General features: G+C 44.4%; 1 protein-coding gene across 1 annotated transcript in view; it reads left to right on the top strand.

Annotated features, from left to right (window-relative positions):
- The first annotated feature begins 10,860 nt into the window (after positions 1-10,860).
- The window catches only part of LOC132591148 (zinc finger protein 260-like), a 29,060-nt gene continuing 22,598 nt past the window's right edge, over positions 10,861-17,322 (top strand). The window contains exons 1-3 of the mRNA XM_060281406.1: positions 10,861-10,966; positions 13,225-14,244; positions 14,413-14,610. Of these exons, the coding sequence (XP_060137389.1) occupies positions 10,861-10,966; positions 13,225-14,244; positions 14,413-14,610 (1,324 nt within the window). The remainder of the gene's footprint in view (positions 10,967-13,224; positions 14,245-14,412; positions 14,611-17,322) is intronic.

Genomic DNA, 17,322 nt, shown 5'->3' with positions numbered 1-17,322 from the left:
TTATGCTCGGTTTTTTGGCGAATTTTGACACACCAAGCTCAAAAGGTTGCCCATCACTGTGCTAGGCTAAGCTGGCTATTCTTTGCTACCTTCGGGGTGAAGTGTTCAGGGAAGAGTTCTCTGTTTGGGGTGTTTGGTGAAGGGCCCAGCTCACAGCTGTGGGAAGGTGACACAGGGGTGGGAGGGCAGTGCCAGAGCCCCTTTGAGCAAAGGGGGGGGGGGTGGCACAACATGGCGGGGGGAGGGAACTAGACCTCTGCACCAAACCTAGCCAACCTAGCAGGGTCAAAAGCACACCAGTGCAAGTAAATAGGTACCATTGTGGCGGGAAGGTAAAGGGCATTTCCGTGCGCTCTGGCTTCCATCATGGTCCTCCATGCACCTCTTGTCTCCTGCTTCCTTCCTGAGCATAATTGAGCACCCCCTGCCTCAGCAGCAGCACCACCCCACCCTCCATCTCTTGCTGCAGGTTGCATGTCCCCCTGTCAGGGAACCACCAGGGGGCAGCGTACAGCCTGGTGGGTTGGAGCGAGGGCTCTTGGACGCTGCCAGGTGCTAGACTTCTGTGGACGCTGCCTAGAATAGCATTCACTTTTTTCCCCAGCTCCATCACAATGTGAACTCATGTTGAGCTTGTGGTCCACCAAGACCCCTAGATCTTTTTCACATGCACTGCTAGCAAGCCAAGTGCCCCCATCCTATATTTGAGCATCTGGTTCTTCCTGCCTAAGTGCAGAACCTGATAATGGTCCCAATGGAAATTCATTTTGTTAGCTTGCCCCCAGTTTTCCAATCTGTAATGGTAATCTTTAATCCTGATTCTGTTTTCTGTGCCATTACTTGCCCCTCCCACTTTGGTGTCATCTGAAAATTATCATAGGTATGAGCTTTCGTGTGAATGCACACTTTTCCAGATACAGTACCTGAAGAAAGCTCATACCTATGATGAACTTAGTTGGTCTCTAAGGTGCTACTGGAAGGATTGTTTTATTATCAGACCAACACAGCTACCTACCTGGATTTGAAAATTGGATGAGGATCCCCTCAATTCCTCCATCCAAGACGTTTATGGACAGATTGAGCAACAACAGGCCCAGGACAGAGCCCTGCAGCCCCCCAGTGGTCACAAATCTATGGTGCAACCTCATGTGGGGTACAGTCTCCTCTCCTCAGGAAGGAGCATATTTGTGGAGTTGGAAAAGGTTCAGAAAAGAGCTGCCAAAATGACCAAGGGGGTGTCAGACTTTCCTATGAAGAAAGGTTGCAGAGTTGGGGGCTCTTTAGAGATAGCCAAGTGAGAGGCATCTTGATGGGAATTTCTAACACGAGTTTTTCTCCCCCTCTGTTAACACGGGAACTCAAAGACACCCATTGAAAGTGAATGTTGGAAGATTCAGGACAGAAACACTTTCTGCAGTGCACTTCAACTGTGGAACTCCCTGCCGCAGGACTCGAGGCAGGGATGGACACCAGAGAGGGGGGAGCAGGTTAAAAGAGATGGGGCTGGGTTCCCAGAGAGGAGAGGAAATAAAGGCGGTGGGATGGGGGCGGTGGGGGGCGCGAGAGGAACTCCCGCTCCAAAGCCCCTCCCTCCCCTCGCCTGCCTACAAAAGGAGGAGGGAGGGGGGGGCCTTTGCACGTGCTGCATCCCTGGCGCCTCCGGGAATCCGGTGAGTCTGCTCATCTTGCAAAGGGTGCATTGGGGAGAAGGGGGTGTCCCTGGGATGCAGGGAGGGTGCAGGGGGGACCCCCAAGTCAAGGAGCAGAGCCTCCTGCCCCCCCCTCCTCTCTGCAAAGCCCGGTAGCGGGCGAGGTCACAGGAGCTCTGCAACTCCGTTTGGGAAGGGAGGCGTCTTTGGGGAGGGAAGAAAAAGGCCTGAAAATGCCCACCCACCCCCCAGACTGAGGAATCAGTCCCATTTACTGATAGAGGTTGTAGGGGGACGGAAATATTTGGACATAAAGCATACTGAAGAAATAAAAAGGAAAGCCTGACTGTTAGAAGAGGGGAGGGGAAAGAGAAGAGAAAGTGCTTCTTCCTGCGGTGCAGAGTCAAGCCTATGGAACTCCCTGCCCCAGGATGCAGGGCTGGGACCAGTGCAGGGAGGAGGAGGGGCTCTGCTTGGCGTCCGGCGGGAGGGCTGAGCTCTTGTCTGAATCCCAGGGAAAGAGAGGGGCTCTTGCGCCCCAGTCCTGCTGATGTTCTGATGTTTGGGGTGCCCAGTGTGAGCCCCTGAACTGGGCCAGGAAATGAACTGGCCACCAAAGCAGCTGTTCTAAGAGGCGAATTAGATGTGTTCTCAAGGTTGTGGGGATTCAGTGAGGGGGGGGGGCCTTGGATGCCCCCTTGGAGAAAAGGAGGGGAGAGAAAGGCCACGAATAAAGAGAGGGAACCCAGCCCCTCTGCATTTTGGAGGAGTCCGCCTAGAGGGCACTGCCATAGCCTCATGGGATCCAGAGCGTGGGGGATCCTGGCCTTGTCCTCTCTGTCAGAGCTGGAAAGGGATCCTGCTGTAGTCACTGAGCCCCCCAGGAGAACCCCCAAGCATATCTGGCTGGGGGGGGGGGCTAAGCTACATCACAATTTTGTTATTTTTATGATTATTATTATTCATTACCCGCCCTTCATCGTAGGCTCCCAGATCAGCCGACAACATTAAAACTCAATAATAAAACACAATATTGCACTTGCTTCTTAGTGCTGTCCTTTGGTCTGGTTCACGTGAACTTTGGCCTCACCCATGTTATGAAAATATTAATATTAGTAAACGTCACCTGCTTTAAGAGAATCGGTGACCACCGTAAGGACACGTTTTAGGCTCCTAAGACGGTTGGGAGAAATGACAGAGACCACACGAGGAATATTGAGCAAGGCGGCTGCTTAAGCCTGCTATACTACCATAATTGCTCATCCTATTTTGGAATGTGTCCAGGGAATGATATTTGAAACACTTAAAGATTTTGCCTCTCCCTTTCCTTCTCTAACCCTTCTCTTCATTCTTTATTTGGAATCCTTGTTGCTCTTTCAGGAGAAGGATCTGCTTGCAGAAACGGGTCCTGGTTCCTCTGAGGCAGAGAGGACTTCGCTGGACACCAGAGAGAGGCCGCTGGGTAAGGAGGAAAGAGTTTTTCCTCTGTGTGGTCACATTCTGGCGATTCTCAAACTACTCTGTCGGTTCTTTAAGTGTTTTGAGGAAGAAACTTGGGGCCAAAAGCCCAAAGGAGAGGAGATGTATTTTAACATAACTAAAATATGAAATGGGCACAAAAGCCAGAAAGCACCTCTGAGAGAAGCATCTTGCTCTCCTGTCTCCCCACTTCCCTTTGTCTCTTGCAGGTGAAAGAAGGATGCTGGCAAGACCTCCTCATCCATCTCTTCATCCTGGTGGGGGGGAAGCAGCGGCTGAGGAACCGGATCAGGTAGGGGGAAGGAGCCTTGGGGGGAGAGACGCTGAGGGTGTTTCTCTCCCCTCATTTATTCTGTCAAAGCTGCCCTTAACAAAAGCTCAAAATGCCATTAATGAAGGTTTATGCACTGAGGATAACGAGTAGACACTTCACCTTAACTCTGAATGTCACTAGCATTGTTGTTGTTGTTTAGTCGTTTAGTCGTGTCCGACTCTTCGTGACCCCATGGACCAGAGCACGCCAGGCACTCCTGTCTTGCACTGCCTCCCGCAGTTTTGTCAAACTCATGTTCGTAGCTTCGAGAACACTGTCCAACCATCTTGTCCTCTGTCGTCCCCTTCTCCTAGTGCCCTCCATCTTTCCCAACATCAAGGTCTTTTCCAAGGATTCTTCTCTTCTCATGAGGTGGCCAAAGTATTGGAGCCTCAGCTTCACGATCTGTCCTTCCAGTGAGCACTCAGGGCTGATTTCCTTCAGAATGGATAGGTTTGATCTTCTTGCAGTCCATGGGACTCTCAAGAGTCTCCTCCAGCACCATAATTCAAAAGCATCAATTCTTCGGCGATCAGCCTTCTTTATGGTCCAGCTCTCACTTCCATACATCACTACTGGGAAAACCATAGCTTTAACTATACGGACCTTTGTAGGCAAGGTGATGTCTCTGCTTTTTAAGATGCTGTCTAGGTTTGTCATTGCTTTTCTCCCAAGAAGCAGACGTCTTTTAATTTCGTGACTGCTGTCACCATCTGCAGTGATCAAGGAGCCCAAGAAAGTAAAATCTCTCACTGCCTCCATTTCTTCCCCTTCTATTTGCCAGGAGGTGATGGGACCAGTGGCCATGATCTTGGGTTTTTTGATGTTGAGCTTCAGACCATATTTTGCGCTCTCCTCTTTCACCCTCATTAAAAGGTTCTTTAATTCCTCCTCACTTTCTGCCATCAAGGTTGTGTCATCTGCATATCTGAGGTTGTTGATATTTCTTCCGGCAATCTTAATTCCTGCTTGGGATTCATCTAGTCCAGCCTTTCGCATGATGAATTCTGCATATAAGTTAAATAAGCAGGGAGACAATATACAGCCTTGTCGTACTCCTTTCCCAATTTTGAACCAATCAGTTGTTCCATATCCAGTTCTAACTGTAGCTTCTTGTCCCACATAGAGATTTCTCAGGAGACAGATGAGGTGATCAGGCACTCCCATTTCTTTAAGAACTTGCCATAGTTTGCTGTGGTCGACACAGTCAAAGGCTTTTGCATAGTCAATGAAGCAGAAGTAGACGTTTTTCTGGAACTCTCTAGCTTTCTCCATAATCCAGTGCATGTTTGCTATTTGGTCTCTGGTTCCTCTGCCCCTTCGAAATCCAGCTTGCACTTCTGGGAGTTCTCGGTCCACATACTGCCTAAGCCTGCCTTGTAGAATTTTAAGCATAACCTTGCTAGCGTGTGAAATGAGCGCAATTGTGCGGTAGTTGGAGCATTCTTTGGCACTGCCCTTCTTTGGAATTGGGGCAGTCACTAGCATTATTCATTATAAATTGTTTTTAGGACATCTGGATAGTCTTTCCATAACAGAACAACACACAGGGAGAGGAGAGAGGGATTCTTCCATTTGGCAAACTGGATGCACAGAGAGAATGATCTGAGTAAAACAAGGTGGAGTTCCACCCATTTTCACTAAGATTCATACCCGTCATTAAAATACACTATGAAAGAACTCCATTAAAGAATTATAATAAGCATCAATAATCAAAATGTGCAGCAGACCAATCCCATTAAAACAACCCAGGCAGGAAGCAAAACAGCAACGTGCAGGAAATAATCTTTTTGCTGCCTAAGAGAAGGATATTTTTCTTTCAGGCTTCAGTTTCTTTTGAAGATGTCGCTGTTTGTTTCACGGCTGAGGAGTGGGCGTTGCTGGATCCTGCCCAGAGAGCTCTGCATCAGGAAGTCATGGAGGAGATTTGTAGGACCATGATCTCTCTTGGTAAAGTTCCCTGTTGGGTCATCATATCTCTTTTGGAATTCAATAGATATTTCTCCGGGACAAACCTCCCATATTTGGATGGGTCCCAATGTTGCCCCCTAGATCACCTGGGATTCTCACACCCCCACAGCTCACCTTGCATGGAGGGCTAGGGACTGTTTTGTCTGTGGATATTGTTCCTCCACTTCTGCCTTTTTGCACAAGGATCAGGATGTGGACAGGCTTTCTGAGTGTCCAGGGAAGTGGAAGTCACTTCTGCCAGATTTTTGTTTCTGTCCATTTTTTGGTGGAGCAAAGGAACTTTTTAGTTTTAAATATTGATTTTTATTGAAAGTTTCCCACTTGAAATTCAATAAAAGCCAAACTATTCTGAAAAAGAGAGATAGAAAACTTACCAGAAAAGAGAAAAAGGAAGAGAAAAAACAAAAATTAGAGTATAATAAGCCGAAGCTCTTTATATCCTTATTCCAGACACAGAAGAGCGAACCCTCCCAGCTCTCACCTGGGAGCCTCGTCCCCTTTCCTCAGCCCTTCAGCTTCTCTCCATCACCTTCCTGTGTGTATCCTCCCTTATCCAAGATATGAAAATTCAAAAAATAAAACATACATGTAGGTGAAATTGACAGAACACTAACAAAAAATAAAAGTCATAGGTAAAACAAGATAAGAAAAAAATATAAAACATAAAGCAAAGGAGTATCTTCCATTTCTCTGTCTGCCAATTATGTATATAACGATTATTCAAATTATGCATTCCAGAACAACTTCTGGCTTTATTGATATCCGGCCATTCCTCATTCTGCAAGATGGTATTTCTCAATCTTCCCTTCCAGGCCTCTCGGCTTCACCTTTATCCAATCAGAAAGTTCATTGGTTGTTTTCATTAAATTTCCAGTATGGCCTTTCTCCACCTCATTATGATGAATTCTCTTCAAGGGTTATGACAAATCTTAATATCATAGTTCCTATGATTTGCCTATTGTGTCTTCCTTAAATCAAACTTAGTACCATAAAATATGGTCCTATTTCCAATTGATCATTGCAGTTCAAATAAAAAAGAAACAAGTTCTTTTTACGCCATTCCCTCCAGTCTTTCTCCCAACTGATTTCCAATAGATGATAAACTTTTTTTGCCTGTGTATTAATTTCCAGATCAGTCTTTGCCACCTCCAATCCTCCATAAATCTCTTCTGGCTTCAGAACAGCTTTCTTTCTCTTTCTTTCTTTCTTTCTTTCTCTTTCTTTCTTTCTCTTTCTTTCATACAGTTGTAAAGCTGTGGACTTTTCTTCATCTACTGCTGTCTCAGGTTTTATTCCAACAGATTCTGTCCATTCTCTCCTCTGCAGTCTCTCTCAAATCTCTCCAGCCATTCTGCACATCTCATATCTTACCTGCTGGTTATAGCATATCAAAAATCAAAAGGCATTCCGTGTTATTTTTGTTATGATTTACTAACTACGATGTATTAGTTCTCCTCCTTTGATTGTCTCTGCACTTATAAAAAGTGACCATCGGTTATCAGTCCGTTCCGCATAGGAAAAACAGTGAAAGGAGATTTAGGAATAGTGTAGCTTTGAAGATAAACGGAGAGTCTCAGAACTATATATTGATTTATTCTTTTGAAATCACCAGCAGTTATTTTTGAGCTTTTTGATCTATTTTCTAGACCCATTCAGAATTCTGTCATTACCCAGCAGTTTAATGCTCCCCTTCACGTTGGTAGACAAACTCCCAAATGCTCTTCTGAGAGAAGCATCATGCATTCCTGTCTCCCCACTTCCCTTTGTCTCTTGCAGGTGAAAGAAGGATGCCGGCAAGACCTCCTCATCCATCTCTTCATCCTGGTGGAGGGGAAGCAGCGGCTGAGGAACCAGATCAGGTAGGGGGAAGGAGCCTTGGGGGGAGAGAGGCTGAGGGGTGGGGGAGACAAGGCGTTTCTCTCCCCTCCTCATTGTTCTTGACAAAGGCTGAAAATGACATTAATGAAGGTTTATGCACTCAGGATAATGAGTAGCTCCTTCACCTTAACTCTGAATGTCACTAGTATTATTCGTTATAAATTATCTTTAGGACATCTGGAGAGTCTTTCCATCCCAGAACAACACACATGGAGAGGAGAGAGGGGAGAGAGGGGAATGTTTGCACAGACAAATTGATCTGAATAAAACAAGGTGGAGCTCCACCCATTATAACTAAGATTCATATCATCATTAAAATACACTATGAAAGAACTCCATTAAAGCATTATTGTTATCGCAAGACGAAGTGACTTGCGGAACGAAATAATTTCGTCTTGCGAGGCACTACTGTACTGTATATACTTGTGTATAAGCCATGTTTTTCAGTACATTTTTAATGCTGTAAAAGCCCCCCTTGGCTTATCCTCGAGTGAGGGTCCCACTTACCGGTACCTGTTCTCCTGTCTCTCCCACTCACCTGCGGGTGCCTGCAGCCTCTGTGGGTGGTCTGATGACTGCTGATATCACCCCTCTTTATTTTCTCCTGCATGCTGGCAGCCTCTGTGTTGTCCGTGCCATACTGAGCAAGATCCTGCCCGCTTCTGTGTGCTGGTACCTGGGGCGCACCACATCTTGTCAGGTGAATGTCGGATGCGGCCGCTCTTCTTCTGCCGCTCTTCTCCAGGGCTGTGACCAATGACATAGCCTTTACAGTCATACCTGTGCTTGGCCAAGCATTGCATCTTGTTGTTGTTGTTTAGTCATTTAGTCCTGTCCGACTCTTCGTGACCCCATGTACCAGAGAGAGAGAGGGATTCTTCCATTTGGCAAACTGGAACGCTTGCACAGACAAATTCATCTGAATAAAACAAGGTGGAGTTCCACCCATTTTCACTAAGATTTATATCATCATTAAAATACACTATGAAAGAATTCATTAAAGCATTATTGTTTAGTCGTTTAGTCGTGTCCGACTCTTCGTGACCCCATGGACCATAGCACGCCAGGCACTCCTGTCTTGCACTGCCTCCCGCAGTTTGGTCAAACTCATGTTCGTAGCTTCGAGAACACTGTCCAACCATCTCGTCCTCTGTCGTCCCCTTCTCCTAGTGCCCTCCATCTTTCCCAGCATCAGGGTCTTTTCCAGGGAGTCTTCTCTTCTCATGAGGTGGCCAAAGTGTTGGAGCCTCAGCTTCAGGATCTGTCCTTCCAGTGAGCACTCAGGGCTGATTTCCTTCAGAATGGATAGGTTTGATCTTCTTGCAGTCCATGGGACTCTCAAGAGTCTCCTCCAGCACCATAATTCAAAAGCATCAATTCTTCGGCGATCAGCCTTCTTTATGGTCCAGCTCTCACTTCCATACATCACTACTGGGAAAACCATAGCTTTAACTATACGGACCTTTGTCGGCAAGGTGATGTCTCTGCTTTTTAAGATGCTGTCTAGGTTTGTCATTGCTTTTCTCCCAAGAAGCAGGCATCTTTTAATTTCGTGACTGTTGTCACCATCTGCAGTGATCATGGAGCCCAAGAAAGTAAAATCTTTCACTGCCTCCATTTATTCCCCTTCTATTTGCCAGGAGGTGATGGGACCAGTGGCCATGATCTTGGTTATAAAGCATTATAGTAAGCATCAATAATCAAAATGTGCAGCAGACCAATCCGATTAAAACAATCCAGGCAGGAAGCAAAAGAGCAACATGCAGGAAATAATATTTTTGCTGCCTAAGAGAAGGATATTTTTCTTTCAGGGTTCAGTTTCTTTTGAAGATGTTGTGGTTCGTTTCACGGTTGAGGAGTGGGCATTGCTGGATCCTGCCCAGAGAGCTCTGCATCAGGAAGTCATGGAGGAGACTTGTAGGACCATGATCTCTCTTGGTAAAGTTCCCTGTTGGGTCATAATAATCTGTTTTTAAAATAATAATAATTTTTTTATTGAAGTATAAGAAAAAGAATTTTTGAACAATACAAATTACCAATAACATAACCAATCACAATCCCCCTTTCCCCTCCCCTCCCTCTCTCTCCCACCCTCTAAGGACTTCCCTCAGCTCCCCTCTCTGATATGTTTGTACGTATTGTTTTCTGCATGTTATAAAATTGTACATATCATTACCTTATCTATCATATGTTTTGCTAATAAATTGTGGATGTTTATTCAAAACCTGCCAAGTAGTCCAAATCCTTTTGTTGTCTTTTAAAATAATTTGTAAAAAGTTCCCATGCTTATTTGAAGTAATGGTTGTCCTCACGTAGTTTGCCAACACATAACTCATCAGTTTTTCTTGCCATTGTTCTTTCATTGGGATTTCCTCATTCTTCCATCTTTGTGCTAAGAAGACTCTTGCCGTTGTTGTAGCATACATAAATAATTTCTTTCTTTTCCTTGGCAGGTCTTGTCCTAGAATCCCTAAGAAAAATGCTTCTGGTTTGTTTGTTTTTTACAAATGTCATTTTAAACATCTTTTTCAATTCATTATATATCATCTCCCATAATTTTTTGACTTCACTACATTCCCACCACATATGATATAAAGTACCTTCTTTTTCTTTACATTTCCAACAAACAGGTGAAACTCGGAAAATTATATATCATCGAAAAGTGCATTTATTTCAGTAATGCAACTTAAAAGGTGAAACCAATATATGAGATAGATGCATGATGCATGTCAATACTTTATTTGTTGTAATTGTAATTATTTGTCGTTAGGTGGGTCAATTATAAATGGAATGTAATTAATGAAATGTAATAGCGACTTCCGGTATGCCGCGCTGGCATGAAGGCACAGAAACCCGAGGTACTCCGAGGTTTCTGGCATCGCGGAGGGGGGGAAATCCGCAGGGGCACGCGGATCTCCAGAAGTGACTCCTCAGCTGCCCGGGAAGCCCGCAATAGCTCCCGAGAGCCAGCCGAGTGGTAGTCGCAGGAGCCATTTTGGGCACCATCGTTACCTCCAAGAAGCGAAGCCCCGAGCCTGCAGCCTGCAAGCGGTGGAGTCTTCCTGAAAAAAAAGTCACGATCTGGACGAAGTAAGTCAAAATTAATTAATTTGGAATAAGAATTCGGCATTGGGAGGTGGAGAAAAAAGGAAGTCACCCCCCCAACTGAGTTTCAAGTAACGCAATAAGCTTGGAAAACCCAGAAATACTGCAAAAGAACTTTTTCCTGACGCAGAGTAAAGGGAAAAGTAAGCTGTGTATTCATCTCTGCAAAAGACTGAGATTTAACATGAGAAAAAACCCCTGTGAACCTGGAGTCGGGTCAAAGGAAGGATCAGTCAGTCTGCTGAGTGACGTCACAATACAATGGAATGTGCCTGGCTGAGTGTGAGAGACTGAGAGCTGCAAACAGATAAAGAGGATTTGTTTTGCTTTAAGGCTGCTCAGTACTGACTTTGTGGAAAAAAAGAAGGAGTGAAAGGAGAGACTCTGACCAAGTGGGATTAGAACTTTGACTTTTCATCTATATTTGGATAAAAATAACAACTCCACTGCCTGTCTGCAACAAATATGGAGGATGACTCTGACAAAGGACTGGGAGAGAAGGTTCTAGAGAACAGAGGAAGACACACTGTGGGACTTAATATTGACAACAATTGTGGAACTTACAAAAGAAGTAAGTAATTCCAAACTTGATGTATGCCTCTTGAGAGATGAGACTGTGGAATTATTGATTCCAGATTTTAAAACAGAGGAACTAATTGTAATTAAAAAGCAAGAGAAGGGAGAAGAAAAAAGACTGGAGGAGCAGGACTGTGTTGGTGTATCTTATGCAAAAAACCCAGAAGAGGAGAAAGGCAACATTGAAGGACAATATGCTGAACCAATGGACTTAATTTGTGAGAATAATACTGTTCCACTGGTGGGAGGAGTGGAACAGGTAGGAAAGCTAGGAGAAAACACTGTTTCACTGGTGAGAGAAGTGAAACAGGGTAGGGTGGAAGTACAAAAGCACCCCAAAAAAGAGTATAGAAAAACCAATACCCCGGTGGGAGAGGGGAGGAAGCAAACAGGTGGGGTGCAGAAAAAAGATGACAATGAGCAAAGATATAAAGTGATGGGATTACCAAAGAAGAGGAGGGCAAGAGTTCGGCAAAAGTTGGATTGGGACAGACTAGGGGTGGGTTGAGGGAGTTTTGGATTATTCGATATTGTTTGATATAATATGGTCTGACCTCGGAATGTATTAAGGATTGTATTAAGGATCTGGCTGATGCATCTGGAGACACCGATTTCAGGGAAAGGGGGGTGGGAACTTGTTGTGAGGGTGGGAATAAATGGGTAAAAGATTTGGACGTTAAGTTTAAATATTTTTGGGTAAGGGATAGAGATTAGTAGTTAGACAATGGCAATTTTGAAGAGAGGATGTTAGTAATAAAGAAGTTAAAGTATAAAAAGAATGGTTAATAGCAATGAATAAGTTAAAATTTAGGAAAAAAAGAATGTGATGTTAGATCTGGGAACTGCGAGAATTGTTTTAATACCGTAATTAGAACTCAAGAAGGGGAAATGGGGAAGTCAGAAAGGATAAGTTTAGAAGTTTTAGAATGATGTCATCGTATTTTTTATTTTTCTTTGTACTGTTGTATCTTCTTTTTCAGTTTTTTTAATTCTTAATTGTTTTTGGAATGTGAATAATTTTGGGGGAATGAGAATGGACAAATTGTTTTGTATTCTTTTTTCCCTTTTTTTCTTTTTTTCTGTATTTCTTGATAAAATCCAATAAAAATATTTAATAAAAAAATAAATGTAATAGCGATGGGGTTTTTTTTGTATTATTGTAACTATTTGTTTTATTACTGTGGAATTTCCAAAAGAAAGCATTTGTCAAAATTAAAAGAAAAATAATAATAAGTTGCATTACTGAAATAAATGCATTTTTTGACGATATTTTAATTTTCCAAGTTTCATCTGTATGTTTGACCCGATTTTATACATTTTTGCCATTTTTACTGGTGTAATATACCATCTGTACATCATTTTATTATAGTTTTCTTCAAAGCAGAACAATCTGTAAATTTCAAATCTACCTTCCACAATTTTTCCCAATCATCAATTTGTATGTTGTGTCCTATATCTATCTCGTATCTCTCTCACAACAACAACGGGGGAGTTGCTGTGTATCCTCTCTCTTTCTCCTCCTCCACCCCCTCCCCCCCCCCCCACCCCCCCCCCCTAATAACCTCCTTTTGGAATCTAGAGGTTGTATAGCTAAACCCTTTTATATTATTACTGTAATTTGTTTTGTAATTCAATAGCTATTTCTCTGTGACAAACCTCCAATATTTTGATGGATCGCAACATTGCCACCTAGAGCACCTGGGATTCTCACACACACACACCCATAACAGCTGACCTTGCATGGAAAGCTATGGACTGTTTTTTTCTGTGAATATTATTCCTCCGCTTCTGCCCTTTTGAACAGGGATCAGCATGTAGATAGGCTTTATGAGTGTCTAGGGAACTGGACGTTGCTTCATCTTTTGAAATCACCAGTAGTTAGTTTTGAGCTTTTTTCTCTGTTTTCCAAACCCATTTAGAATTCTGTCATTACCCAGCAATTTAATTCTCCCCCGGACACTAGGTACTTGTTAGAAAGATAATCCAATTCATATTCAAATATACCTCTGACCTTGCAGATGGAGTTGGTTCAATGATTGAGCCAAAGAAATTTCATCCCTGAAAAGAACATCCCTGAATCTGAATTTCCCATAAATATGTCAGTGAATGTCAGTCAGGCAGTGAACTCTGCAGTAAGACTTCCCATCTAACGCCCTTCAGATCTTCCTTTATCACAAATATTTGTTAGCATTATTCAAAAACTGGGAACTCCATTTCTTTCCTAGCTCTGATCTGTTCCTCTCTTCATTGCAGGTGGAGATGAATTAGAAATTAAGAACAAGGGACAACATATTGGGAAGAAACTCTATCCGTGTTTGGAATGTGGAAAGAGCTTCAGTCACAGCTCACAACTCAAAGACCATAAAAGAATTCATACTGGGGAGAAACCATATCAGTGTTTGGAATGTGGAAAGTTCTTTGCTACAACCATATACCTCTGTCGACATCAGAGGATTCACAGCGGGGAGAAACCATATCAGTGTTTGGAATGTGGAAAGTTCTTTGCTACAACCATATACCTCCGTCGACATCAGAGGATTCACAGTGGGGAGAAACCATTTCAGTGCTTGGAATGTGAGAAGTCTTTTACTATAAGCAGAAACTTTCGTCGACATCAGAGAATTCACAGTGGGGAGAAACCATTTCAGTGCTTAGAATGTGGAAAGAGCTTCTATCGCAACTCACATCTCAAAGCCCACCAAAGAATTCATACCAGGGAGAAATCATATCAGTGCTCGTTATGTGAGAAGTTCTTTACTACAAGAAGAGACTTCCACCAACATAAGAGAATTCACAGTGAGGAGAAAACATATCAGTGCTTGGAATGTGGGAAGAGTTTCAGTCGGAAGATTAGTCTTACTTTCCATCTAAGAATTCATACAGGAGAGAAACCATATCAGTGCTTGGAGTGTGGAAAGAGCTTCTCCAGGAAACACCATCTCACTTCCCATCAAAGAATTCATACCGGGGAGAAACCATACCAGTGCTTGGAATGTGAGAAGTTCTTTACTACAAGAATAGACTTCGATCGACATAAGAGAATTCACAGTGGGGAGAAACCATATCAGTGCTTGGAATGTGGGAAGAGCTTCAGTCGCAGCTCTTATCTCACTTCCCATCGAATAATTCATACCGGTGAGAAGCCCTATCAATGTCTGGAGTGTGGAAAGAGCTTCACTCAGAATAATAATCTCACTTCCCATCAAAGAATTCATACAGGGGAGAAACCATTTCAGTGCTTGGAATGTGGGAAGGGCTTCAGTCGGAAGATTCGTCTTATTTCCCATCAAACAATTCATGCAGGGGAGAAGCCATATCAGTGCTTGGAATGTGGAATGAGCTTTCATAAGAGGGGCCATCTCACTTCCCATCAAAGAATTCATACAGGTGAGGAAGTATATCAGTGCTTGCAATGTGGGATGTGCCTTACTGCAAAAAGAGACTTCCTTCGACATCAGAAGATTCACAGCGGAGAGAAACCATATCAGTGTGTGGAATGTGGAAAGAGCTTCTCTAGGAAGGACAGTCTCACTTCCCATCAAAGAATTCATACAGGGGAGAAACCATATCAGTGTGTGGAATGTGGAAAGAGCTTCAGTCAGAAGAATAGTCTCACTACCCATCAGAGAATTCACACAGGTAGAAACCATTTCAATGCCAAGAGTGCGGAAAGAGATTCACCTTGAAACAAACTCTCACTTCCCACCAAAGAATTCCAATGACTGAGAAACCTGAATAGTGCTTGGAATGTGGAAAGCGCTTCAACTGGAAGGAAATCTCACTGCCCATTAAAAACTTACAGTGGGGGAAATCCTGGAGTTATAGAATAGTAGCTTTGGGAGGAATCTTTACGGTTGTCTAGTCTAACCCAACTGAAATGCATCTTCTTGATGTTCAGTAAGAATCTCCTTTCTTGTTATGTTCTTGTGGGGTTCCATGGTTATTCACCTCCTTTTTGTCGTGAGAATAACTGTGAGGTAGGTTAGGCTCCCCAAGATCACCCACTGAGCTTCATAGCCAAGTAGGCATTTGAACCCAGGTCTCCCAGGGTGTAGTCGAATACTTTAGGCAATATACTACACTGACTCACCAATGAGACTCTTAGAAATGGTTCATGCATGTTTGTCTGCTTAAAATTTGGGTGCTTTATTCTGGTGTTTGTATTTAAATCTGTATGCTCCTCTAGCAAAATAATTAATGCCATAATAGTAAGTCAACTTCTATATTATAATACATTTAAGGCAATGTTAGCTGGGGGGAGGGGGAGTTTTAAATTATGGGGTGAGTGATGATTGGCTGTGAGTTTGGAAGGGTGTTTAAGTAATTACAACATCAACATAACTATCAGGCCTTTGGCTAATTAAACTTTATCCTTTTAAGTTTCTTTGTGGGAGGGAAATATTGGTGTGTTTCATTTTAATTTTTATTATGTAATTGGTGTTTTTATTTTGAATGTTAATGCTGGGGACTGCCCTGATATCTTCTAATGAAGGCAGTACTGTATACAAATTTAATAAATGCAAAATAAGGTAATCATAAATCATAAAGGAAAATTTAAAAATACTCTGTGGTGGCAGCTGGAATAAAGGGGCTCTTGGGTGAAAGACCCAGTCAAGACCCAGCTCACAGCTCTGTCCCTTGAATACTCTGGGAAGGGCCACCATAGCTCAGGGCTTGAGGGCAGCTGTTTGGCATGCAGAAGGGCCAAGGCTCCACCCCCCCCGGCAGCATCTCAGGGTCAAGTGGGAACATTCCCCATCCTGAACCCTCGAGGGTCAAGGCTGCCAGTCAGGGCGGGGAACCTGGAGCAGCTGGAGGGACCCCCAGGGTCTGTCCTGGCAGGAGGCACCATCTTCTTCCTGCCCCCCATCCGAGGGAGCAGGGGCCGTTCACCCTGCTGGGGTGGGCATGCAGAGGGGCCCTCTGTCTCCTGGGGACCAGGGCCAGATCAAAGCCAGTGGAGGCCCTATGGCCATCGGAATCTCTGGGTCCCCTCACAAATGATCTCTGAATCCCTTTTTGATTTTACCAAGCAGCAGTTGCAACAAACCCAATCAATATTTTGTTGATCCATTGTTGCGGGGCCCCTCAAAGGCGCAGGGCCCAGAGTCTGGTGCCAGCTCTGCCTCTTTGGCCCTCCTGCCCTGCTGGGGTGACTCCTCCGAGGAGAGGAGCAGGGCTGAAGGCAGCATCCTCTGGGCTGGGAGAGGAGTTGGAGCCCCTGGGCACCCCCCAGCCCCACCCTCTTCGCCCCCATCTCCAGGGTCTTCTGGTTCTTGCTCTTGAGCCGCCACCACCCAGACCCTGCGGGCGCCCCCATTTCCTCGGTGGGGGAGGGGAGGACGACGGGGGACCCCCCATGCTTCACGAAAGGAGCAATGGCGGGGGGAGCTTTTCCAGCCGAGCTTGGCTGGCCGTATGCCAGGGATGCTTTCGATGCAATGCCAGCATTGCAGGGGGGCTGGACTGGATGGCCCTTGGGGGTCCCCTTGCAGCTCTCTCCTCCTCCTTGGGCGGGGGTCCCAGCTTCTGTTTCCAAGGGAGGGAGCAGCTCGGTTCGCCAGCCAGGAGGGTTCACCCTGTTACAGAAAAATCCAGGTGTGAGGCTGCTCTGCCACCCAGCTCGTCGGGCAGAGCCTGCAGGTCCCTACGGAACAAAGAAGGAGTCCAGCCACCAACCGGAGCAAATAGCATAGGTCAGGGGTTCCCAACAAAATTTTCTCGAGGACCCCTCATTGAGCCGCTATTGTGACAAGGACCCCCATTAATTCCTAATCCTAAAATTAAAAAGTGAGAGCCAAATTAAGAGTCTTTTTATATTTTATATTTATACATTTTTTACAGTTACGATTTAGGTTCAATGGACACTGACAAGATCGGTTCGAGAGTCACTGACTTGCTTGCTTGAACATCAAATGCATTATCTTCCTCTTCATCTGTAGGCCTTTGTCGTTTTAACGAACCACTTTTTAACCAACGGTCCATTTTTAACTACGCGAACTGTAGCTTCCGCGAAAAACAACGCTTTGTTTACAAACACTACTCTTTTGCAAAGAGGCAGCGCGCGCCAGGGAGGAGGGAGGGGAATGGAGAAGACAGGGTACCTGCGCAGTAGCGCACAAATGAAGCCGACGCGCGCAAAGCATCTTGGGGAGGTGAGCGTTAGTAGAATGCGTGCGCTGCCTCTTTGCAAAACAGTAGTGTTTGTAAAGCGCCACCTAACGGCATACAGCAGAACTACTGCCTCTATCTAATTCTAGTTTTGCGCTAGACTCTGCTCATGCAGGAAGCGGCCAAAACAAAAAATCTGTTATCATACGAAATATATTTAATATATTTTTTATTCTAATA

Source organism: Zootoca vivipara, chromosome 13, assembly GCF_963506605.1.
Source record: "Zootoca vivipara chromosome 13, rZooViv1.1, whole genome shotgun sequence".
Lineage (NCBI taxonomy): Eukaryota > Metazoa > Chordata > Lepidosauria > Squamata > Lacertidae > Zootoca > Zootoca vivipara.
Note: the sequence above shows the minus strand (reverse complement) of the source record. Positions and strands in the feature narration are given on the sequence as shown.